This window comes from Chinchilla lanigera, unplaced genomic scaffold (assembly GCF_000276665.1).
Source record: "Chinchilla lanigera isolate Chin_1 unplaced genomic scaffold, ChiLan1.0 scaffold00023, whole genome shotgun sequence".
Classification (NCBI taxonomy): domain Eukaryota; kingdom Metazoa; phylum Chordata; class Mammalia; order Rodentia; family Chinchillidae; genus Chinchilla; species Chinchilla lanigera.
In genome coordinates, this window is record NW_004955424.1 from 20464335 (window position 1) to 20490379 (window position 26045).

General features: G+C 35.8%; 1 protein-coding gene and 1 long non-coding RNA gene across 3 annotated transcripts in view; one reads left to right on the forward strand and one right to left on the reverse strand.

Moving 5' to 3' along the window:
• The window catches only part of Ugp2 (UDP-glucose pyrophosphorylase 2), a 45043-nt gene extending 19361 nt beyond the window's left edge, over positions 1-25682 (reverse strand). Inside the window, exons 1-3 of the mRNA XM_005385709.2 lie at positions 25595-25682; positions 11809-11936; positions 10378-10485 (exon numbers count right to left, since the gene is read on the reverse strand). Coding sequence (XP_005385766.1) covers positions 10378-10485; positions 11809-11936; positions 25595-25613 — 255 coding nt within the window. The 5' untranslated portion in view covers positions 25614-25682. The remainder of the gene's footprint in view (positions 1-10377; positions 10486-11808; positions 11937-25594) is intronic.
• A 156-nt stretch (positions 25683-25838) lies between these two features.
• The window catches only part of LOC102011218, a 10380-nt gene continuing 10173 nt past the window's right edge, over positions 25839-26045 (forward strand). For both annotated transcript variants that reach the window (XR_001234179.1, XR_261091.2), the window contains exon 1: positions 25839-25923. This is a non-coding gene — a long non-coding RNA (uncharacterized LOC102011218). The remainder of the gene's footprint in view (positions 25924-26045) is intronic.

The following is a 26045-nucleotide window of genomic DNA, read 5'->3' on the forward strand; positions in this document are numbered from 1 at the left end:
ATCTGCTGGAATATAAAACAGGTAAAACTACTAAACACAGAGGCATAGGCAAAGACTTTTTGAACAGAATCCAAGTGGCATAAGAAATAGGACCAAGAATCAAGAAATGGGATCATAACAAATTAAAAAGTATGCACAGCAAAGCAAACAACCAATAGAGTGAAAAGATAACCTACAGAATGGGGAAAAAAATTTGCCAGCTACTCTTCAGGTTAAACTCAAAAAATTACTGCCCACCTCCAACAGACTTAAATCAAAAAATAGCCTGCTGAAATAACAACACTTCTTAGGAGAAGAACTACAAATTCCAATAAATACATGAAAAATGGTCAACATCTCTGATCATTAGAGAAATACAAATTAAGACAATATTAAGATCCCATCTTAGCTCAGAAATAATGGCTATCATCAAGAAATCAAACAACAAATGCTGATGAGACTAAAGGAAGAAAGGAAATCTACTCATTGTTGGTGGGAACATAAACTAGTACAACCACTGTGGAAATCAGTATGGAGATTCTTCAACACACTAAAAGTAGATATTCCATTTGACTTAGCTATTCCCCTTTTAGTAGCTTCCCAAAACAGTTAAAGATACCATATTTCAGTGATACATACACACCCATGGTTTTTTCCTTTTTTCTTTTTTTTCATGCCCATGTTTACAGTAGTACAATTCATAATAATTAAATCTTGGAAACAGCCTATATGCTCATCAACAGATGAATGCATAAAGAAAACATGACATTCTTACACAATGGAGTACTATTCTGCCATAAAGAAAGATAAACTTGAGTCATTTGTAGGTAAATGGATGCACCTTGAAACCATAATATTAAGTGAAATAAATCAGACACAGAAACTTAAATATCATCTGATTTCTCTTATATGAGACCTAAAATATAAATAAGGGTACTAAAGGATAGGTAATAGGGGAGCTGGGGATTTAGCTCAGTGGCAAAGCACCTGCCTGGCAAGCACAAGGTTGTGAGTTCGATTCCTGGTACCAGAAGAAAAACAAACAAATAAACAACAACAACAAAAAAGGATAGGTAACAGGAAATAGGGAAATCTTTTTCAAATAGGAAGGGGAACAAGAAATGGAAGAAGAGGAAGGGAGGGGAAGGAAAGGGAATCAAAAAAATTGGAAAAAATGGACATAGAGGTTTTGCAAATAGGAAGGGGATGAAGAGATAAAAGGAGCAGGGAGGGTACAGAGGGGTAAGAGGTGAAAAAATAAGATGTGTTTATGTACATGCACCAACTCCCCATGATAAATATAATCACTATGTACTGTAAACACTAATAAAAAAATCGTTTAAACCCATTTCATTGGTTTATATAACATTGAGTCAAAGTGTTTCATTACAACAAAGAAAAGTGGTATATACACATTTGGGAACATACACAAGTAACTTTTGGTAAGCTACTCACTTTAGCAAGAGAAGAATTTATACATAATAAGAGTAGACCAATGCATTCAAACAGAATGAAGAATACATGAAATAACCATATCTTTGTGCAGATATCTCCTCCCTAAAACTAAAGTTTAAAACTGGTTTGCTATTGCATCTCGGTAGTTATTGATCTATTTAGCTCTAAGAACTGGGCAGCAAAAAGTCCTCCTCCCCACTAAATAGCTTCTTGCATTCACCACATCTGTTTTCTGTGCATGCATGCCATTCCATGGGAAAGTATTGCAAAACAGTAAAGTCTTAGGAGCCGTTACCACCTTTATTTCTTCATTCTCAATAATTAAACTAAAACAGTGTGTGATAGATTTGTAGAATAAAAATAATGAATAATAAAACTTCTATAGCCTCATGTAATGACTAACAGATAAACTAGCAAAAAGACTTTGGTCAGGCCAGATGCGACTCTTGTGGGTAAGCTTGAGTCAAGAGTGCAGCAATGGGAAATTAGCTTCTGCAATTAACTATTTACACATGTATTTTTTTTTTTTTTTAATCTCTCCCACTAGAATGCAGGTCCATGAGGATCAAGTTCTTGTGTGCCTTATACCCTCATACAGAATCTCAGTGCATACCATACAGGATCTATTCAATAAATACTTGTTAAATGTATGCCTATAAGAACTTCAAAGTGTTCTAGCATCCAGGAAAAAGTGAAGCTCACTCAATAGTTCTACTCAATACATGGAAAAATGATGGCAAGGCCATATTTTAAAGACTTTTAAGCTCCTTTCAAACACTGATGGCAGTTGGTTGATTGTTCTACAACAGACCACAGTAGTTTAAGAGTCCAGACTCAGGCAGATCTGAGCCTAAATTCCATTCTATTATTGTTGTTGATAAGCACATAAAATATGCCACATTGTTGTATGCACTAGAAATAAGAAGTTCTTTCACTGTTACTCAAGGAAACAAAATAACCAGGTCTTTGGAGCCTACTAACCCACCTTTTCACATTAGGACGCTGCCTCTTAAGTGAGTTACTATGTACTTCAGTTTCTTCTTTTGTAAAATGAGTGTAATAATATCTACTTTACAGATCTGTTATTAAATGAGATTACAAACAGACAATGCTTTACAAATAAGCACTAAGCATGAGCAATAATCATTAACTATAATAGCGTAGGCCTTTGTATACACAGGACTTTACAATTTTTACAGGTCTTCAGGTTTTGTTTTTTTTTAAGATACTGGGGATGGAACCTAGAGCCTCTCACATACTAGGCAAATCCTCTATCACTGAGCTACATCCTCAGTCCTTATGTTATTTTATTTTGAGACAAGCTCTGTCTAATTTGCCTAAGCTGGCTTGGAACAAGTGATCTTCCTCCTCAGCCTCCCAGGTAGTTGAAATTACAGGTATGTGCCACTATGCCCATATTTTTAAAATTAAGAATACTGGGTTGGGGATGTGTGGAGTGTTTGCCTATCATGTGTGAGGTCCCAGGTTTGATCCCCCACACTACAAAATAATAATTATTTAAATAAAATGAATATCCCACTCTTTGCTCCATTCAAAACAAAAATAAAACAAAATCTCTGAAGGGGTGTTTTATGCTCTCTTGAAATAATGGAATATTTTCTCATCTCCCAAGAGCTTTAGGACTATGTATAATAAAGACACTGATCTTCAGGCCACCTATAATTAAAAATCTCTGTTTAATGCCCTTCTTCTACTTTTCCCAAATTTAGTCTAGTCATAGAGACCTTGTAGCATTTCCATGTTTCTTCAAAGCTATCTTTTACATATTTTTAGTTTTGAACTTGGAAAAAAATTCCATTGGTACTTACAGTAAGTATCTTGTGCCTTTTTTTGACTCAGCAGAAGATTGGGATGCAGGTAATAAAACTAGCTTGGACAGGTCGGACGTGGTGGCGCACGCCTGTAATCCCAGCACTCAGGAGGCTGAGGCAGGAGGATCGTTGCAAGTTCAAGGTCAGCCTAGGCTACAAAGTGAGCTCAAGGTCAGCCTGAACTGCATAGCGAGACCCTGTCTCAAAAAGACAAAAAAATAAAAAAAACTAGCTTGGATAGCTCTAACATTTCTAGCTAAAAACAGTTTATCTTTAAAACTTTTCTGTGAATCAAACTACTCTAAAACTAAAAGCTTATTTTAAAACATATTATAAAATGCTTCTTAATCAGTTCCTATATGTTAACCTATTTATAGCACTTTGTTTTTTACTCTTCATATTTTTGCTTCTCAAATTCCCATACCTATTGCCCTCTCACTGAAAACTGTAGCTATTTCCAAACTGCTAAAAAGATATAAAATTATAATACTCCCAACTATGTACTTTAAAGCTGGTAAACTAAAGAGACGACAAGTAAAAAAAAACTGGCAGAAAACCTGAATGACAAAAATCAAAAAATAAATAAAAAGCAGTTTGTGTACAGATGACAAATGATTTATAAAGTAGCAGGTAAATAAAGAGAGAAGGTGCCAACTGGTCCCCTAAAGCTTATTGTACTCTGCAATTTTTTAACAGAAATCTCAAGATGTTTAAAGACTTCTGGATATTTATATAATACACACATATTTATGTAATATACAAATGGAAAACAATTTTTCAAAGCCAGGCATAGTGGTGCATGTCTGTAATTCAAGCACTCTGGATGCTAAGACAAGCGGTTCTCCATGAGTTCAAGGCCAGCTTGGGCTACACAGTGAGCTTAAGGCTGATCTATGTAGCAAGACCTTATCTCAAAAGGAAAAAAAAAGAAGGAAAGAAATTCAAACAGTAGCAGTCTTTTACAGGTGTCACAGCTAATGTCATAAAATTTAAGTCAACTTTATGAGACATTTGGCCAATAGCCTTATCAGCTAGAGTGGATTTTCAAAGAACATTCCACTTGACTATGAATTAGAAAGGACAAAGGATAGATGTCTCAACCATTTACAAAGAGTAAATGAGAGGTCCAAATAGCAACTTGACTGTGTCACAATCTACAGCTCTTTACTAAAATCACCTTGCTAAAATCAACCATTTACAAAGAGTAAATGAGAGGTCCAAATAGCAACTTGACTGTGTCACAATCTACAGCTCTTTACTAAAATCACCTTGCATCTTCCCTATAAGCCAAACCTCCTATAGCCTACCCGTGGAGGACAGGCTTTAGAATAACTATAATAACCTTAAATGCCCTAAGAAATTAAAATGAGGCCTCTGACATCATCTTATTTATGTTGTGTACTAGCTTTAAACTAAGGTATAAAATAGCTACTAATTAAATAAGTGAAGTACATGGTTAGTTTACCCCATTGTGGGAGTAGCTATGGAGACATGAACCTCGGGAACAAGGAAAGGGCAGCAACTATAAAAAGAAAATTCTATAGAAGATTAACAGGAAGGTATGTGAGGGCAGACAAAAGTCTAAGATAAAAACCAGATGACAAAACTGAGAGTAAATGTTAGGCTGACCTCTTCCTTAGGAGAAGTCTGAATGAAGGAAAAGGCAATATTTTAACAAGGTACATATTTTCTTAGCTTGTGTGTTTAAGAGAAGAGGTAAAGTAGGATCAGACACCTGTAAAGAAGAAGTATATTTTAAAGGAGAACAAGGGAAATGTTAGAGGTGATGGAAACATTCTGAGATGATAAAAAAAAAAGGAAACATTGACTGTGATGATAAATGAAAAAAATGTACATTATAAAGGGAAAATTTTACTATATGTAAATTATACCTCAATAAATCTGACATTAAAGAACAAAAGATACTGACAGTTACAATGCTGATTAACCTTATGTTTATCACAACTAAAAACAAAACAACAAGCATCTAAAACAACAAGCAACTAATTTATGTTTTACAATACTGCAAAATCTAATTAAGCTCTCTGAGGTATACAGTGAAGCATGATTGTTAAATTTTGTTCCAATCTCCCACCATTAGTGTCTCTGTTAAATGAAAATTGCAAATTCTGGTATCTCCCAAGTATAACCCACCCAGAGAAGGGACAGGGTCTCAACCAGTGAACTGGAGCAGCAATGGCAGGCAGCCTCTGGTTCACCCCAGGCGGCTTCTGGCTCTAGACATGGAGAGGCAGGCACATTCTCCACATGTTCCACCACCAGAGAATAAGCCTTATGCTTTAACCTTATTACTTTTAGAACCCTACTGTTCTCATGGCATTATTCTCTTTAATAATCCTCCTACCTTCAAAGAAATCTTGCCACAGGCCTGTTGTCAGCTCCTTAATTAGGCCCTGTTCCTGAAATACTGTAAAGTTCCACTACCCAATAGTTTTGAAGGGCAGTACTCTTTGGGGGGTGGCCAAAGACTGTTCAATTCATCATAGAATCAAGAGGTAAGGAACTGGAGCTTTGGCAATATTTGCTAAAATAATATATTTGTGTATATTAGCATTTTTATACATTATCACTTTTAAACTTTACACCAAAGAAAAGATGAGACTTTTTAGTATTCAGTGATATCCTCAGAGCCACTTTCTTAAATGCTTCTATTTTTTTGTGTATGAAATATTTAGTATCTCATATTTTCTCTATACACACACAAAACATGTCTCTAATGACTTTACCATGCAGTTGGAAAATCTTTACATGCTTGAAGCAAACCATCCTGTGTACTATCATGTCACATCTTGGCCAAGAAAACATGCAAACTTAATACGTATGGTCCTCTGTCATTCACCTTCAGAAAAGAAAAGGGCTACGTATTTGTACTTTGCAAGCATACAACTGTGACTTCCTAAAGTGCCTTATCCTTTAAAAATACACATTTTATGTTTTTGCGCTGCTGGATTAAAAGAAAAATTTATTTTATGGAACAAAACTAAAATATCTGCTGGAATTAAATACCACTTTGGTCCATGATAATTCTCTTCATACCAATTTTCTTTTCTTTTTGGGGAGGGGGGTGGGGGGGTTTTCTGGTACCGGGAATTGAACTCATGACCTTGCGCTTGCCAGGCAGGTGCTGTGCTGCTGAGCTAAACCCCCAGCCCCTCATACCAATTTTCTACTATATGACTATAATAACTTTTCACCATTCATTTAATATACCTGTATGTTTTTGAGCTTACCTACATGAAAAAAAAAAAAAAACCTATTTTAAAGAGTATCTTTCTCAGAAATGAGAACACATCAGCAGCAGAAGTCAGTGCCCGCCAGGTGACAACTGGGTGTAAGAACAGGGTGTAAGAACAGGGTGTAAGACAGGGCTCAGAAGAATTTGTCAGCCCTAGTCCTTTCCTCAGCAGACTCTAGTTTTTCTTTTCTTTGATGTATTTTCCTATTCCTCTCCTTCCCCAACATGGAAGCTCAACTAAGACAAAGACACTGTCCTAGCTTCTCTAGGAAAGAATAAAATAGTCCAATGAAGCTGCATGTACTGGCTGGTCCTTGTTCTAATTTAAAATTTTTTGTTTGTTTGTTTTCCGGTACCGGGAATCGAACTCACGACTTTGCACTTGCCAGGCAACCGCTGTGCCGCTGAGCTAAATTCCCAGTCCCTCTAATTTAAAATATTAACTTTAATATATTTTTAAACTATCTTTTATTTATATTTACATAGATAAATATCAAAACAATCACAATTATAACACTCATTTAGTTGACATTCACTATGTTGAGGCACAGCATTATCTAAAACTCCATAAATTGGATTTTAACTCAATAAAACTCAATAAAATAAGGGCTTTTCAAAAAAGTGTTCACTTAGAGCTAAAATGAGTATTCAACATAGCAGGGAAGAGTAAGGGAGTAAAATGTGACAAAATTTCAAGGCATACTTATAAATATGAGCTTCAATCTAGTATTTGTGAAAAAATATTTTTACCTAAATAGTGATCTGAATTCAAAAGGCATGGGAGGTCAGTTTTCTGAGGGTCAAATAAGTAAGGAAAATTACTAAAGATCTTCTGAAAATAAATACACTAAAACGGTCAGCAATGTTTATGTGCACACCTTTTATGCAAAGCTGATATTAACAATGTCACACTAAATGGTGATTCTCCCACAATAATTATTACAGTGGTACTTTGGTTCACCAAAGCTTTTATTTGCAAATAATCTGGTTTCCAAACCAAATTGTTTGGCAAAATTCTGTTTTTGTTTGCAAACTCTGCATTGGGTGCCAAATATGAATGTGGCCATCTTTTCCAGAATTCTGGAATGAATTAAGTTCATAAACTGAGGTACTACTATATTTGGTTAGAAAGATAAAATATCACTTGCAATTAGAAAAATAAAAAAGTAAACTACATTCACTAAATAAAATTCTGGTAACTATGGCTAACTACATGGGTATAGTCTCCTGAAAGGATTTATCAGAACCTTGCTGAGAAGTGAGATAGATAGTCCTGAAATGGAAAAATAGCAAGGCAATTCTGATCCCTCTATTTCTTTTTTTACACCCTCCAAGCCTCACTGCAAGAACCATTACTATGTATCATGATCTTTCAAAATACACAAAACCAGGTTTCCACACAGGCAAAGTATACAGACTATACTGAAAGTGGCAAATACAGTGATACCTCCCTCAGTTGTCCAACTCCATTTGTTCCAAATTCCTGTTCAAACAGTGAAAAGTTTGAGAACTGAACATATTTTTCCCATAAGAAATAGTGGAAAACCAAATAACTGGTTCTGAAGCCCAAAAATTACACTTATAAATTCAATTTGCCAGGACTTTAACAAATTTCACAATAATTTTTCTTTAATTCTATTGTGGCTCTCACAGTTTTCCTCTTAACTTTACTGCTGGGATCACTAACTTTCTTTGGAGCCATAGTTAACAGTATTTTATGCAAATATGGTGCCAAAAAAAAAGACAATGGCAAATGTTTTAACACACTAACACAAATACTATATGTTGCCTGAGCAAGAGTGCCACTTAGACTGAATGGACTTATTCTTGGCCCCTACAGGTTTTTTCAAGTCAGATTTTAGGTTAAATTATCAAAGTTTCAAACACTGAGCAGACTTTTTTTGAGCTTTGCTGGTCTAGTAGTGGAAAGTTTGAGCTTGGAGCCATTCAATAACCGACATATCATTGTATACTCAAAGTAACAAACACACTTAAGTATACTGAAAGTAAATCTGTGCTTTCCTTCAACGTAGGCTCTATCTTCAAAAGGTTAAGTCTGTGTAGAGAAAAAGAAAAAATTGCCAGGCCTGCAATCAGAAAGTAAGAAGTGAGAAAAGCACACCTTTAGAGCTAAGTTCATCATTAACTACATTGTTACTTCAACTAAGAACAATTCCTTGGCAAAAATTTTTAAGTATTTAAGATGTACAAAATAAACAGTACCTAATTTTCCTATAATTTTAGGCCCGCTCTTTTCAAAAGTCTGACTGAATCTATATTTAGTTCCTTTTTAAAATAATATAACAATTGTTTAAGAATTCTCTCATTCTTTTTTGGGAGAAAATAGTATTAATTCTATTACTTAAAAGCAGAAAAAAATATCAAAATGTATTCACTAGGCGCGAGGAAATCAAAGACCAAGAAACAGATGGCCCTGCCCGCTGGAAAAATACTAGCTATAATTGTCAAGCTTGCATTATAGAGGAATTTTAACTTCAAAATAAAAAATGAGAGACTTTGCCAGATAAATAATGAGGTACGATTTTTGTTTATTTTACAATAAGCATATAACTTAAAAATTTTAAAGTTTAAGAACTGGACCTTCTTTATACATGGGACTAAAATTCTTAATTGGAGCCTATATTTAATATCTTCTCATTAGGAAAAAATATAAAAAAGGGTTCCATTGCCTTCAGCTTCCATAGATAGTATATACATGAGTTGATCTGTATTCCAATAAAAAATCTGCAAACACAAGCAGACTTCAGTTAGCTTTGAACAATCCTCTTTTTAAACCAATGTTAAATTATGTAAAATTACAGGTAAATAAGAGGTAAAAAAAAGAGAAAAAACTACATATAATTACTTCAAGCTATCAAGTCTTCATTTCTGTTATCAATGAAAGCTGTTACTAGTATCAGAAGTCTACAGAGCTGAAAGGAAAGGGAAGAATGATTAATGTGTTTAAAAAACCTGTCTCTTAGACAATTGTTTCATTTAGATGATCCATACAACAAACATTTACTCAGTACACATGGTCCCCTGGCTCTACACAAAACAACACACAAATATTTACTACCAATTAGGCTGGCTAAGCACATGATGTGGAAATAACCACTAACTCTGAAAGATGTTATAGGATTTAACAGATTTCCACACATATTACCTTAATAAAGTCTCATAACAACCCTGTGAAGTACATGAGTACTTGGTGTTATTTTCACTTTAGACAAAACTGGTAACATAGCAGTTAGGATTTAAGCCTCCAGTACTACTACTCCACGCCTCTTTAGTACAGCTTGTAGAGACCAGTGAGAACGAGCAAGATTTTGATAGGTGAAGACACAGTTGCATCCCAAGAAAACAAAAGACCCAGAAATCCAGAAGCAGAAGAACACAATGTATGCGAACAGAATGCTAGGTTAGTTCACGTGAGACAGACAGGCAATATTAGGCTAGAGAGATGGCCTAAAGCACGAGGAGAGCTTTAAAATGACTAGTGAGGAATCAAATGGTTCAGAACGAGAAAGAAGAAACAAACATGAAACTTGTAAAGTGTGTTTTATACTAAACACATGCTACAAAAGACAGATCTCATAATAGGGATGTTAAGTTATGGGGCAGTGTTATAGGGATATTAGACTTTGAGAAGTTTTCAGCAGTACTCTAAAAAGGTCTGAAAGAAGGGGCAGTAGTTGAAAGCCATCTCTGCAGTTTCAGCATGAGGTGTCAAAGATTGCAAAGCAATTTATACATCTGATGTGATGGTTGTTACAGGTTTTCACTACTCCACCTTCAAAATTTAACCAATATCCAAAGTTACCTAAATTTTCCTAATTTTTATCTAAAACTTACAGAATCTTCCGGAGGTCTCTGGATTTTCCCCCAATCCACAGACGGTCCTTTTTCTTGCAAAAATCTATGAAATAGCTTCCGAAATCCATCAAGATCTTTTTCAGTGTGCTGTGAAAACAGAAGTCAACATTATAAGCTACTTCATATTTAATAAAAACAGATATAAACCATACATTTAAAATGTTTAAATGAAAGTCTTTTAGAATACAGAGAAGAGAATTTTTCACACTCTAATTTAAAGCTAGAGTAGAAAAGCTAGTAAGACCCACATTTCAAGGATAAGAAGCCAAAAATCTTCCCTGTCTCCTATCAGTATTATATCATGTAACTTGAATACCATTTAATTCGTGGAAATTTCAACTGGTTCTCCGCATTATCACCAATAACTTTCTCTACCTCTATGTGGAAATTAATCTTTTTTTCAGATCACTTTATTACCACATGTTTCAGCACGTTTACATTCCTTGTGGGAAGGTAACACATGTACATAGCGCATCCAAATTCTTTTCCTCATCCCTTTCCTCATCCCATCCATCTGTCTCTTGACCTCCTTCATTTTTCCTTCTACACGTTTGCAGTACAGGCTTACATTCCTTGTCTGGAGTTGGTACATGTACATAACACATCTTAATTCCTTTTTTATCTCCTTTCCCTCACCTCACTCCCTCCTCCCTCCATCTCCTAATCCCCTTCCCCTTTAAGAAAGATCTATCTCCCTACTACCTTTAATCTATCTTTTATTTTGTTCTTTGTTTATATTTGGGTTTCTCATATAGGAGAAACCATGCAATATTTAAGTTTGTGTGTGTGATTTATTTCACGAAACATTATCATCTCAAGTTGCATCCTTTTTCCCACAAATGACTCGTTTATCTTCTTTATGGCAGAGTTGTACTCCATGATATATAAATACCACATTTTTTAAATCCATTCATCTGCTGATGGACATACAGGACACTTCCAAGATTTAGCTATTATGACTGTGCTGCCATAAATATGGATATGCATGCATTGTTATATGATATTTCTGCCAAAAGAACAAAAAGGAATAAAACACAGCTAACTTAAAACATTAAGTATAAATTTTGAAATTAGAAAAGAATATTCTATTGATTCACAATTGCCACTAAGTACTGATATGTACTTGTGTACCATTGATATCAAAACACAGAACAAATAAAACATAATTTTATTATTATTTTGTGATTTTGGTGTGATTTTGGAATGTGATTTTGGAAACTTCCTACACTTAAAAAATAAGATTTAATGGTTTTACTATGGGCAAATGTTGAAATTCTTGATTGCTAGGTGATGCTAATTTTTTGCTTGATGTTATCATACATCTAATGCTTATTTCAGGCTAGACAATCACCACTGGCAGCAACTAACTCTGTAGATGGATATAGCAAAAAAACACTGTAAAGTCCTTACCTCAAATTCATGTGAGGGTGCTGTGGTAAGTATTTTTTCTAATTCCTTCTTCACAGATAATTCTAGCTCTTGTCTAATGACTTCTTGGAATTGAGAAGCACCATCTTGAGACATTGCTTTGCTAAGATCTTAAAACAAAAATATAAAACTGTTACCTGAAAAATCAACTACCCAAACAGCTATAAAGAATATTTCTAGGGGCTAGGGATTTAGCTCAGTGGCACAGCGCCTGCCTGGGAAGCGCAAGGTCATGAGTTCAACTCCTGGTACCAGAAGAAAAACAAAAGCAAACAAACGAACAAAAAAAGAATATTTCTGGTATGCTAGCAAATGAAAAGGACTTGGTCCTATGGTCCACGATCCTTTGGCAGGATTTTATCAGGATCAACTAATTAGGACTATATAATAAACAAGCTCAAAATTAAACACTTTTGGGTAGGTGAGACAGGTTAAAGTAAAAGGATTAATCTACATTTGAGCACATAATTCCATTTCTACTAATGTTTCCCTACTAGCTATCAAAACTGGAGAAAAATTAAAAACAATTGGAGTAACATTAATAATTGCTGCCTCAAAAGAGAGCTGGAAAGGTCTGACAAATTCACAGCAGCAAGACTCCTCCCTTTTCCTCTCAAATCTGTCAGGGAAGTAAGGGCCTCATTGGGCTTTGTGGCTAATCCTGACCAGAAAGAGTTAAAACAGAAAAGTGATAAGCCACGCCAGCCCCTAACCAAGTGAGCCTAGCCACCCACCCCTACCATCAATAAAATACTAAGGAGACAAGGCATGGCCACTTAAACACAGCTCTTATTTAATATATAAAAATACACACACACGCACATGCACACACACACACACACACACACACTCACTATGCTACTGCACTAAATTCACACACATCCTTCAGATTTAATTGCTAACTTGACCTTGTATGCTTATATGTAAAAGGCGAAACATTTATATGATCTGAAGAGAAACCAAAGTATGTAGCTTATATGTAAAGTCCCTTCTCACCAACCCATAAGTTCTAAAGATAAGGCCCTGACAGGGCAAGAAAAAAATCAAATAAAGACCACTTAGGAATGTGCAGGGAGAGGATGGTGTGTGGGGGCCTAGAGTCTTAGGGCTTGGGATCCATCTGTGACAAACAACCCAGGTAACCAATCAGGTTATGGCAAGTTGCAAGTAGGCGGAAGGGCCCTGATACCCAATAAAAACACCTGTGTACAAAGGGCCCATGGATATCTGGCTCCAGGCCTCCTACTTTCTCTCAGGGTAGCTTTCTGTCTTATTTCTCTTTTTTCTTTCAAATGAAGTTTTCTGTTTCCTTCCAAATTTTGTACCTAATTCTTTATGGAATCTTTTCCATTTCAGAAGAGAAACTACTCCACCTTCATATTCCCTGCTAAAAAAACTCTTTGGGAGATACTGGAAATTCCAAGGTGTCTTTACTTTCATAGATCAACAGTTTTACTTCTAAAGAGTGAAGGGCTGCCTGCCCTCTCCTGGTGCCCAATTTGAGCCAAGACTTTTCCACTGCTCCTCTGTGTCAACTAGACTCTCAGAGCTTTTGGCATACCTGGGCACCTTTCTGACAGATAAAGGTGATAGTAATGCCTGTTAGATGAATATAAATAAAAACAGAAAACAACAGAAAAAAGAAAAACACAGGCCACCAAATACCTTGGGAAAAAAACACTAATACAGGTTGTTGTACATACTTTAAGTAAAACTAAGGACAATTAGATTATTATCCATTTTTTTCCTTTAGCCTCAGGGCCTAATTCAATCTTATTTTATAAATTTATAAATTTTTAAGCTTATAAAAACATTTCCTTTGATATCTACTGATTTCTGCAAATGCTGGTTATTTCAACAGAACCACATTCTCAAAAGGCAAAAAAAAAAAAATCCCTTCTACATTTCCCCACACTATAAAGTATTTCATTTATTATGTGGGCAAGAAAAGGAAACATTTATATAGACAGAATTAAAGCCAATATAACCTATATTTTAAAGATACTTTTGAGAACAGGCATTAGTAAACCTTGTAACTGCTGGGGTAATTTATTTAATGTAGTCAGCCTCTACTTCTCTCAAATATATAAAAATGTTAATAAATGAGATATTTAAACAAAGCTCTTCAGAAATAGAAAGGCACACCACACACATCTCCCATCATTTTAAAACCAAGGAGAAAAAAAAATCCAAGGAAATTTGGTGACAGCATACAATTCAATCCTAACTAGCCGTTTTCTAACTGTGCACTTCTTATAGCCATAAACAACAACACAACTAAGTATACAGACTCCAGTAAAATTACTAAAGTGCCCCAAGACTGTAGGTCACATAGCTATTCATAAATAACTTTTCTGTGAGCTAGTAATAAGCATTATGTCTCATTAACCACCTAAAACTATGTTTTGACTAGTAAGAGGTAATTTGATTATAATCTGTAAAAAACTATGACAACAGATGGGCACATGTACCTCAGGTATTACAGGTAGTTAAAAGCCACTGCAGTACAGTTTAAACTAGAACTAACATGACCACGCTGTTTATTCCTTGGGAGACAGTCATTAACCTAAAATTTGTCAAGGTTAAATTTCCCACCTTGATGCCTCATGTGTACCTAGGAGTCATCTTCAGTCTTTGATTCTCATATTAATGCTTGGAAAAATAATTTAGAAGAAAAATTTAAATATAGAAAAAAACTTTCACATTAAAGAACACAAACTATCTGATTCTGGGTCATGATCTCGATAAATTAAAATAGATCAAAAAATTACAATGGTTTTTAAATTAAATTATTTGTTAGACTCAAAGACATCTTATAGACTTGCTACTTTGTTGATGAAGTTAGAAGACAAGCATTCATAATCACTTTTCTAAAAATTAGAGATGGAAACATTTAACTTACTCATATTTTAGGCAAAAAAGGATAAAACCAAATGTAACTGTGAAGTTTAAAAATAACTAATATAGCTATTTGAGATTTGTCCAAATGTGGAAAGTGAAAAACAACTTTAGAGGTTTTCAATGCAGAAAAATAGCCTATCAACTTACATGCTTTAAGGTGAAAATATACAGAAACTACCAGGTTAATACTATCCCCTCTACCAAGTCAAGCTAGGGAAGGCTAGCTGAAAGAACCATATTAATATTATCTGTGATCTTTACACATTGTAGCAGGTCAAACTTTCAGAAACAGATTCAAAACATTTAAACACAGATTCAAACTTGAGTTGTAAGAAATATTCCTAACCTTTATTTCTCTCATTTGTTTGATAAATATACCAAAAACACAGGAAGAAAAATGTATATATTTTTCTACCATGTTTTTAAGTGTAACTAGTTTATACAAAAAAAGAACATTATAACAAACCTATAACCGCCTCTACCCCATTCTGCTGTTGTTTCACTCCCTCTTCTCCTGGGCAGAAGTTCTATTTCTAGTGCTTAAAGAACAAGGAAGGGCTATGTAGGCTTGTACTTCCAGAGTTCTAGGAGGCTGAGGCAGGAGGATCACAAGTTCAAGTACAGCCTGGGCAACCTGGCAAGACCTTGTCTCTAAATAAAAAATTAAAAAATAAAAGGCTGAGGATACAGTTCAGGGCAAAGGCCCTCGGTTCAATCCCTAATACCCTAGGGGTTGAGTGGGGGAATAAAGAAGGGCTTTCAAGGAATAAAGAATATTCAAGAATAAACAAAAAGGAAAAGTGCTTATGCAACCAGAGAAGCTGAGAGGCCTGGGCACGATCTAAAAGCACAGAGACAGAAACCACTTCTCTTTACAATGACTTCCTTACCCATTCTGAATTGTTTAAAAAAAGGTATGGAATTTCTGGTAGGAAAGAAAGTACAGACCTCAGATGCTTTTTTGGATTTAAAATTCTCAGATTACACTGCTGGTGATGACAGCTGTGTTTCTAAGGGAAGGTCAATTAAAGAACCCCCTGAATAATGCAAGATTTGTAACCTCATAAAATGTTTTTGTCCTTTCCCTCTTCCTAGCAAAACAGAACTGACCCTCCATGACTTCAGGCAGAAAGTAATATAGGAATCAAACATCTCATTATCTTAAGCATTAATCAAAACATTTTTAGAGATAGGGCAATTAATTTACCCTCCTTATTTTGCAGATAAGTAACCTAAGGTTGAAAATAGTTCAAAGACTTATCCAAGGTGACAGAGTAAGCTAATGCTGGGTCCCAGAAGGAAAACTTTTTCTTTTCCTGAGCCCTATCCTACCACAGTGAGTAGAAATAGCCTATTCATACATATCCCATGCCTCCTTGCCCCAGCCTGGCTCTCTTTAATTTTTGGCTTGAAATCCCTATCACTCACCTTCAAAAGCAGTTCTGTCAGAATCTCTTATGTCGAACCAACACTTAGAATAACTCTTCACCCCATCAAACTGGACTTACAAGAATCACTTTGATTTATTTCATTATACTTTTAGTCAACTTCATACAGAACAAGCAGTAATTGTTTTTACTATCTTCACCCCTCACCCACAATTTCCTAATTCTTCCTTGTTCACAAGAAACAAAATTTCAACCTTACGGACTTTCTATCAAACTACAGAGTAAAAAAAAACAAAAAAAGAAAAAAAACTAGAAAGAACAATGAATGAAGAAATCAAGAGGGAGGAGATATTCAGTCTGACAAGAGTTTGTTTTTATTTCTTAATTCAAGTATTTCATTCCATGCATTTCAGCAACTAAGAGGTATACAAAATACCCTTCCTGACACTCTGCTATGGGCACAAACAAAATAACTTCACATTCTAAAATACAAAACTAGCTTCATAATGCACAGGCCATGAAGAAGCCCCTGGGAAAATACCTAGATCAACAAAAGATAGAAGAGCTATCCTTAGCCCACCTCTCACAACTCAGATGATCTGATCAGTACTAACCTTCCTGAGAGGCCCATATTGAGAATTAAAAGAATTAGAGACCCCACCTAATCTTAAACTAAGAAATGACTTGTGATTCAAATAAACACAAAACTCTTAATTAAGATTGTAGTGGCAACTAGAAATAACCGTGAGTAATAACCATGGAATACTGACGAGATTTACAACCAATTCAGGCTAACCAACTTCTTCTGGGCTCTCTATAGTCCTTTAAACTCAATTATTTTTTAATATTCTTCCTAGAAAAGCTCTTCTTTGGGTTCCATTACCAATATCATCCTATTTTTTTGTTACCTCTCTCACATAATTAACTGTTCCTTCATCTACTTTCTAGGTTTCCTAAGATTCTCTGCCCAAATCTTCTTTTTTCTCAAGTACTCCCTCACCAACCTTCTTACTGGTAACTCTCAAATACATGCTTCTCATCATGACTTTTCCCTCTGAGCTTCAGGTTCACATTCCCTATCACCTTCTAAATCTTTTGCACCTGGATACTTAGCTGGGCACCTCAAACTCAACTTTGTTTTTATACAAAATGAAATTCATATCTAAACTAAATTACTCTTCTGTCCTTCCTGCTCCTCACAGCACTAACATTTTCCTATTCATCCAGGTTGAAACCACAGTTACACAATTGGTTCTTCCCTCCTTTTCCCTACACATTTAAGTTCAATCCAATGTCCAAACGTAATTGAATCAGCACAATTCCACTCTTTGCTACTTATTTTCCTTACTGTTACCTTAATTCCCAGAGCATTTCCCCTATCCTGGTCATGACTGGTATAAAGAATGACAACACCCAATGCCTTGTAGCACTTCTCTTCCTCATTTCATGGGGTCTCATGAAATGGGAAAATTTCTCAAATTTCTTACGCAGATGTGTCTTAAAAGCCGGGCTGAACTGTATTTCCGACTAGCCAAAACTAGCTACAGAACATATAAATGCTGCAATTTCCTTCTCCATTTGTCATTTCTAAAACTCTAATACAAACACACAGTTAAAACACAGCTTCCTGGGCCAGGACCCAGAGCCACCAACTCAGTAGGTTTGAGATGGGGAGAACTTGCATTTCTATAAGCAAACACTGCCAGTATTGCTTTGAGTAGCTCTAACAAAGGTTATACTCCATTTATCTCAGTGTTCACAGCAGCCATGTTCCTCATTCTTCCTGTCACCTATTCTATACTCTAAAGCCATAGCTTTCAGAGTTAGCACCAGGTCCAGGGTGGTCTAAATAAAGCCTTCCTAGCAATTGGTTAAGCAGGATTCTGGCCTGTGAGCACAAGTTTGCCTAAGAACTGTAGAAAACTCAGTTCCTCACTTAAAAGAAATGAATGAGAAAAAGTCCACATGAATGCTTAATAAATACTTTTTGATAATAAAAATAAAATGCTATTGGGCTTTTGAGAACTGGAACACCATCAAACATGCAGAGCTATTTGCTAATCAAGATTTCTGCTATTATACTTTGCTTACTTTATTTTTAAAAACTGTTGCAGTTTATATATAAATCAGGTTTCTCATTAATAATTAAGATTTATCTTACACAACAGAGTAGTTTTTAAAATCTTAAAGAAAGAAGAAATTATCACTTCTGCAAAATAGCATTCACAAGGGATTTGTTAAACTATACCACTCTAAGTCTAATGGATGAAAAGAAAGTTATGCCAAAGAGCTATCACATTTGTCTGCTGAAAACAGAAGAAATTGATACGACATAAAATCACCACCAAGGACCACAAACTGATCTGGTAACCCTTCCTCATAATGTGATATATGTACATTTAAATAAAACTTTCAAGCTTGGAAGGGCTTTAAGATCAACGAGTCCAATTCCTTATCTTGAAGATAAAAAAAAGGGGCCAGAGACGCTAACGTGGCTAAGGGCACAGCAGCACTACTAAGCCGGAACTCAAGCTCTATTGCCTGGTGCCCTGCTTCTTTCTCCTTCCACTAGAGGAATGCCTCTTCTTTCAGTTATAGTGCATTTACATGGTTTATTCCTCCGAAGGGCTATGCCACCAAATCTACATAAAAGTCAGTGACTCAACTATGTCTATTAAATGTGGTTATTATGTGACATTAAACAAATTAGAATAAGCAGTCTCTTAATAAAGCTTATGCTCAAATTTCTCTGAGCTATGAAAAAAACTGAAGAAAGCTTTTATGTACTCTATAAATACTTTATTACCAAAACTAGGCATTTTACCATTGGCCCAAATGAGTCCCAAACAGTGTATATATCAGTTATTCAGTTTTCCTGTACTCACTGGAATTTTTTAAATTCTAAGCAGGGGTATAAGACAAATGGACATGGACTGAGCCCACTGAAACCCTGAGCCAAAATAAACCTTTCTTCCTTGGGAAAAAAAAAAGACAAATGGAATATCACATCTGCCTTTGCCAGGGTACCAACTGGAGAAAATACAAACTCCAATCACTTTGTCTGCAGTTCACTGTGGCAAAGAAGCTAGTAGATGCCAGGTGTGGTGGCACATGCCTGAAATGTCAGCACTCAATTGGAAGGCTGAAGCAGGATCACTTAAGAGTTCGAAGGTAGCCTGGGCTACATAGTGAGTTCAAGGCTAGCCTGAGCTACACAGCAAAACCCTGTTCAAAAAAAAAGTAGAGCTATTGTCAAAAAGAATGTCTACTTAAACAGTATTTTTATAATTGGTGACTAGCAAGCAAAAAGTAGACTAAGCATAATATGACTATTTCAGTCATCTTTTGTACTCAGTACCAAAAATAAGGTTTTAAGATACAAGTAAAATCACAGAGACAAAAGAAACTTGCTTTATATCAGAAAAACAAAAACATATCTCGGGGCTGGGGATTTAGCTCAGCAGCAAAAGCACCTGCCTGGCAAGTGCAAGGCCGTGAGTTCGGTTCCCGGTACTGGAGAAAACCCCCCCCCCAAAAAAATATCTCAAACTGTTTAGGGGAAATGAAACATTTTATTGTTCATGTAAACTAACTAAGACAACATAGCTAATTTCTCCATGGTACTCAAAAACAATCCTTAATTGTCAAATGGTTTGAGGGCACAATTTCTTTTGGTGATAACTGAGAAAAATAAACAATGGAAATATTGGCAGTGGCAGAATTTGAGCGCTAGACAATTCCTCTACAACAAACTAAAGAAGATGCCTACAGCCAATCAAGAAAACTAGGAAACAGTTTTTAATTGGAATACTATCTCCTTTTAACATAAAAGTTGCTCAATCAGAAAACATATAAAGTTTAATTTTCTTCCAATAGTTTAACAAGACAACTACCATAGAATTTATTAAATTTTTAACAGAAATATAAATGGGAGAATTTTAGAGATCTAAGAAATATGGTTTTAATTAATAGTCACTGGGTCTAGGATAATCTACCAAATTATTAAGATCAAGATATCCACAATTCAAACACTATTAGGCCAAGTTCAAAATATGAAATTATGGGGTGTGTCAAAGGTGTTAACACTCTTTAGAAAAATTTTAGCTTCTACAGAATAGAATCTCACATAATGAAAAAGGTAGTAAGTGAACTATATTTCCTCATCCATTTTAAACCTCAAATCCTACAAATTTATTCTAATAATGTTAGAATTTACTCTGACAGAGTAAATGCAATGGCACTCTCCTCCAAAAGTGTGAAGGATGTCAAGATGAACAGCATTATAGGAAGTCAGTATAGCTAATCCTCATTCATTTTCATAGATAACAAATATTTGTTTATATTAACTTTTCAGTAATGAATGTAAGATTTTCTGAGAACTCAGAATGCTCAGATTTCTACAAAAATTACCAAATACAATTTGGTAAAAACTAGAAAACTACATTGTATTTTTCTTTTATCTAGAACATGTTTATTATTAGGCCAACTAATATTCCTCAAAGTGTCCCATTATTTTAATTAATTTTGCTAAAACTCATCTCTGAAGAAAACACACACACACACAAAAGGGATAGAATGGTCTCTGTGAAGTGATATTGTAAAAATATACCTACCGTTCAAATATTTCAATGTATCTTGAGAATATCAAAATGGAACTTTCAAGAAGTGTACCAGCTAATATTCATTTCTCTAATGTTCTCTGTCAATTTTTTTCCTCAGTAAGTTTTCACAAATGAAAATCATCCATCTTACTAGAAGGCTGAGTTAGTAAGAACAAGGGAAATTTAACCATAGAGATTACAAGATCCATATTAGAAAAGAGTCCATAAAATTTTCAGTAGCTCAACTCTTCATTTTGAATTCCTTTAAATTTTACATTTATAACTATTACTAAACTGAACTCCCTCTTTCTTTCTTTCTCTCTCTCTCTAGCAACACAATAAAATACTGAACTACACTTTTAAAAAATGAGGGGTATGCTTCAGTTGGTACTAAGCTGGTGCTAGGCCTCACTCAAATCCATGTCACAATATACCTCAGTTTTTAAAAGTATCCCAGTCACTTAAGTGATCAGCAACAGGCTAAAGTTGGTTTTAGAATTTGAGAAGAATCAGGCCAAGGCATGACCTCAACAACCAGGCTCCAGAATGCTTCTCATCCCTGTATTCATCTGAGACCCTTCTAGTTATAATTAGCTCAGTAATCTTCCCTGGCTAGCTGCCACCTACCAAAAAGGAGTCGCCAAAAGAGTCACAGAAAGAATTCTAACAAATGGGTAAGTTGACAGGTCTCAAATACTTTTAAAGTGACACAGAGGTACTTAAATAGCTTTCCCTGAAATATAACAAAGTGCCTCAATTTAAAAATCAGGGACATTTTTATATAACTTACATAATACCATTTTAAAAAATTTAATGCTTCTAACATTACAGTATAAGCATATAATATGGCTTTAGCTGGCTAGACAACATAAGTCTCTTTGCCACTTGTAAGTAAAAAAAAATTTAGGGAGCTAACTCAGGACTTTTTAAAAGCAAAATTCTAAATGGCACCCACTGACAAACCTGACAAAAAAAAAACAAACACAACTGATGACCTCCAGCACCTCCAAATGTGACAAGCTAGGAAAGAGATAGTGCTCACATTTATACAGAGTAATTGTAGGCCCTGTAACAATCCCTAGGGCATAGAAAACTAGAGCTGAAGCAGAAATTTTACGGGCAGGCAGAGGTGATCTGAGGGGGGAAAAAAACAAACAAACCCAAAACCAACTAAGAATTATGTTGTAGATCCAGTAAAGAAGGGTCTTCCTAAGAGAAAGAACATTAAACACCCTCAGAACACAGATTTGTAGAGATGGCCAAAGAAACCTGAAACTTCTTTCGGCCAAAGAATATACAATGAGAACTCTCCTGTGTATCAAAATTAAGTATTTTTATTACGTGAATATCTCCAATTCAATTTATAGTCCAAGTGCTTGAGGATGGAGATGCCCAGCTTTCCCATAAAATATATGGACTATTTTGGGGAAAGAGATTCAAGCTAAGAGTAGCAACCCCATTTTCTATGACATTCAAAAATACAGTACCCACACACAACACATAGATGATACTTGATGTGCTGAACTTCAAGTGCCCAGCAGAAGACACACATGATAAATTCTAATATGAATTGCACTAGAATTCTAATATGAATTCTAATATGCATTGCACTTAGTGCTTAAAGTTTCTGTTGACTGGGCTGAAACAATAACTGCCACCACTTGCATTCATTCCTCATACTGTCCAAACTCTACCCTTCCTTATTCTACCTTCTTGCTCTGCACTTAAAAAAAAAAACAACTCCCAAGTGCCCAGGCCAGAACAGCAAACCTGGAATAGGAAAATAATGAACTACCTTCATCACTTCTCGGTCTTTTGGCTAAGATCAAGTGTAATGAACTACCTTAATGTTTATTTTTGTTGATGATATATGGTTATATTTCTGGTTAGCAATACTATCCAAAAGGTTATCATGATTGTTTAGAAAAAAAAAATTACTGGCCACCTAATATGTGTCTAGCATACTAACATAATTAGTCTCATTTCAGCTTCTTAATTAACCTTAGGCACAAATATCAATACCTATTTTTTTCTCTACTGCTGGGGATTAAACGCAGTCCCTTGAGCTTGCTAAGCATATGCTCTACTATTCCCTAACACCTAATTTTTATATAGGTACAAATATATTCAGAAAAGCTGTACATCACCTATTAGTAACAAGACTCAAACCTAAGTCCATACGAGGTCCTCCATCTTTCTCAACATTTATGTAATCTAAGAGGAGTTATGAAACTACAACTAAAAATGTAGGATGGACCCGGGATATAGCTCAGAGGCACAAGCGCCTGACTGGCAGTGCAAGGTCCTGAGTTCAACTCCCGATACCAAAAAACAAAAAGCCCACAATAAAAATGTAAGCTAACCTACAGTTTCAAAACACTCAATATTTACAATGTATTTTCCTCAAGGATATATTATCTTTGCCCACAGAGAATGACAGCCTAGTTGTAAAAACAAGCCTTGCCTATTGTTTCTAATGCATAAAGCAAAAAAAGGTGTTGTAAAGGACCTGGGTTTGAGAGGTACGTGAATATCAGGGCTTCTTACCAGCTGTGAACTTTGGACAAGACACTTAACTTTTTTTTTTGAGACAGGGTCTCTCTAAATTCCCAAGGCTGAGCTCAAACTTGTGATCCTCCTTCCTCAGCAACTCAGAAGGCTGGGATTACTGGAGTGTGCCACCATATTCAGTTTTAACTTCTTTTTATGCAGTCATGATAAAAATTTACTTCTAGGATTCTTAAGAAGCTTACATGAGACAATGTATAAAAATAGGAGCCTAACATTTGTTTACCCTTTCCTCTATGAAGTAGCATGAATTAAGTACTGATGAGTAGAAACATCACTAAATTCTGCAAGGAAAAAGAAAATCAAAGAATTTGATTTGTTTAAAAAAAATTAAAAAACAAAATTACAATCATTACACTTCAAAACTGATATGTGCAGACAACTGCATCATTAGCCAATGAGGTTTGTAATTTATAACACCAGCAGAGTTACATATAGAGAGCTAATACTTGAAGTACAAAACTTAAAACAATGATAAAAAGGCACACAACCACATCCAATAATATTTTGGGGAACGTTTCACCATTTTGTTCAAGACACCCAATTTAAAAGGAAAACTACAATTTAAAGTCAAGGCAGGGGCTGGGGATTTAGCTCAGCGGCACAGCGCCTGCCTGGCAAGCGCAAGGTCGTGAGTTTGATTCCTCGTACCGGAAAAAAAAACAAAATAAGTAAATAAATAAATAAAGTCAAGGTGGATGGCTACTAAAAGTAATGTGGTATCTTGGGCTGCACCATGGGAACAGTAATCTGAAGTTTATAGTTATTAGAAATGCACCTATGTTAATTTCTTAGTTTTGACAAATGTGCAACTTTTCTGTAAGTGCAGTATTCCAAAACTTAGTTTAAAAAAAAAAGTGTATGGTAAAGTAATGACAAATATACACAGCCACTCTGAGGGACTGCCACTTCATTTAGAACCATTTTAGTGGTTGTCGTGAGGACAACCTTAAGAGCAAAACTTGTTAAAGTGAACCAACTCTCCAAGCCACTTTAAAACATAACTACATGGCATACGTTGAGTTTAATAATCCTAACTTTGAAAGAGAAGTGACCTGTCTATTTTTCCCTACCACATTATTGCAAGCACATTCAGGCTTTAGAGCACTGAACATAGTTGTGATTACAAAACAAGTTTCTAAGTTACCTCTGTCTTTCTAATCTTTAATAAGACATTTATTTAATCAGAACTTAAGCAAGTATCTTTTAGTATATATAAAGTGTAACATGAATTTGAAAGTGACATTTCTGAGCTTAATGCTAATGGCAGGCATAAAGGTCCCATTTGTTTCTTTAATAATGCAGGTAGTCAGATTCTCTTAATCTATTATCCAAAAGTTAAAGAAGAGTTAATAAAGTGATGCAGAACTCCCTAGGGCAGTTTTATCCATTACTAACACGACTTTTTTTTAATAAAGTACCTCTACATTTCTTGAAAATCACATTCAGTGGCTGTGAACTTTACTAGCTGTGTGTTCAGCAAAATGGCTGAAGCTTTCACAAGCTCGGGTCTGCAAGCAAAGAGTATATTTGCACATCAGAAGGCAAATCCTATGCTACAAACTGGTACAGAGGTTTAGGGCAACACCAGTTTCAATCAGTATACCCACCCACACACATTCCCATACACAAAAGCAATGTTACTAGTTAGCTCAGGTGATGGGCATTCTCTAACCCTTTTTTAATACCTATGTGGAATTAAAAGGACAATTTTCAAATTTGAAATCTTAATAATTTTCATATTTCAAAGGAAAAAATAAACAGCAATGCAGCAAAGTCATTTCTCCAGATGAAATGACCTCCAACTTCAACGGACTACTCCCCGTTTCGCAATACATGAATCTCAGGCTCAAAACACACGTACACACTAAACTGAAACGAACCCTAAAGCTTCCTCAACAGTCCTGGCAAACCCACCTGCCCCCCGCAGCCCTCCCGATTCCCTTTCCCGTCCACGCGCCACTCACAAGCACCTTGACACCGAACGCGAACAGAGAACAAGGATTAATCAGCAGCCAAAATCCCGTTTTAATCATTAACACCCACTATCCGGGGAGTCGGAGTACTACTAACCTGATTTTAGGGAGGCAGAAGTAAACCCAGCAGGGTACAGGGGCCTATATTATACTTATCGGAAACGCCAACCCAGCAAGCAGTTCAAGGCAGCTCAGATGTCAATTTAAGGAAAAGGGTTTCGCAAATGGTATCTCAAATGAACAACTCCACGTCCAAACCACCCGCCAACCTCTCGACTGCTAGTACCCACGTTCGGCTTAAGAAACCCGGGAGATAAGAAGAAATATATCTTACCTTGTACAAATCTCGACATCTTAAGAGTTTTGCTAAAATACTCTGGCTTTTTTTTTTTCTTTTTAATTTCTAAAGGAGTCACGCTATAGGGCTGATCTTTCTTGCTTTTAAACGCGCGAAGTGTTCTTTCTCTTCCTCTGTTTAGCTACTTAAGGGAGTATTCATTCAAAGCGTTTAAAACTGGCTTTAAAACAACAAAAAAGAAGCACCTAGGAAAACCTCCCCCAATTCCAAAGGACAGAAACTTGGAGCGACCGACTCTGCTTGGGAACTCCTGGCTACACTGCGCTCCTGACACGGCTGAGGGGCAGCTGCAGACTCCCGAAAAGGTAAAACCACGCGAACTTAAATTTCATCAATGAAAGAGGCGGACCTCCAGCGGCTGTTTCGCCGCCCCTCGGCCTCCACGCCCTCTGGCCGCACCCCCGCCCGCCCCCTCCCCAGCGCCGCC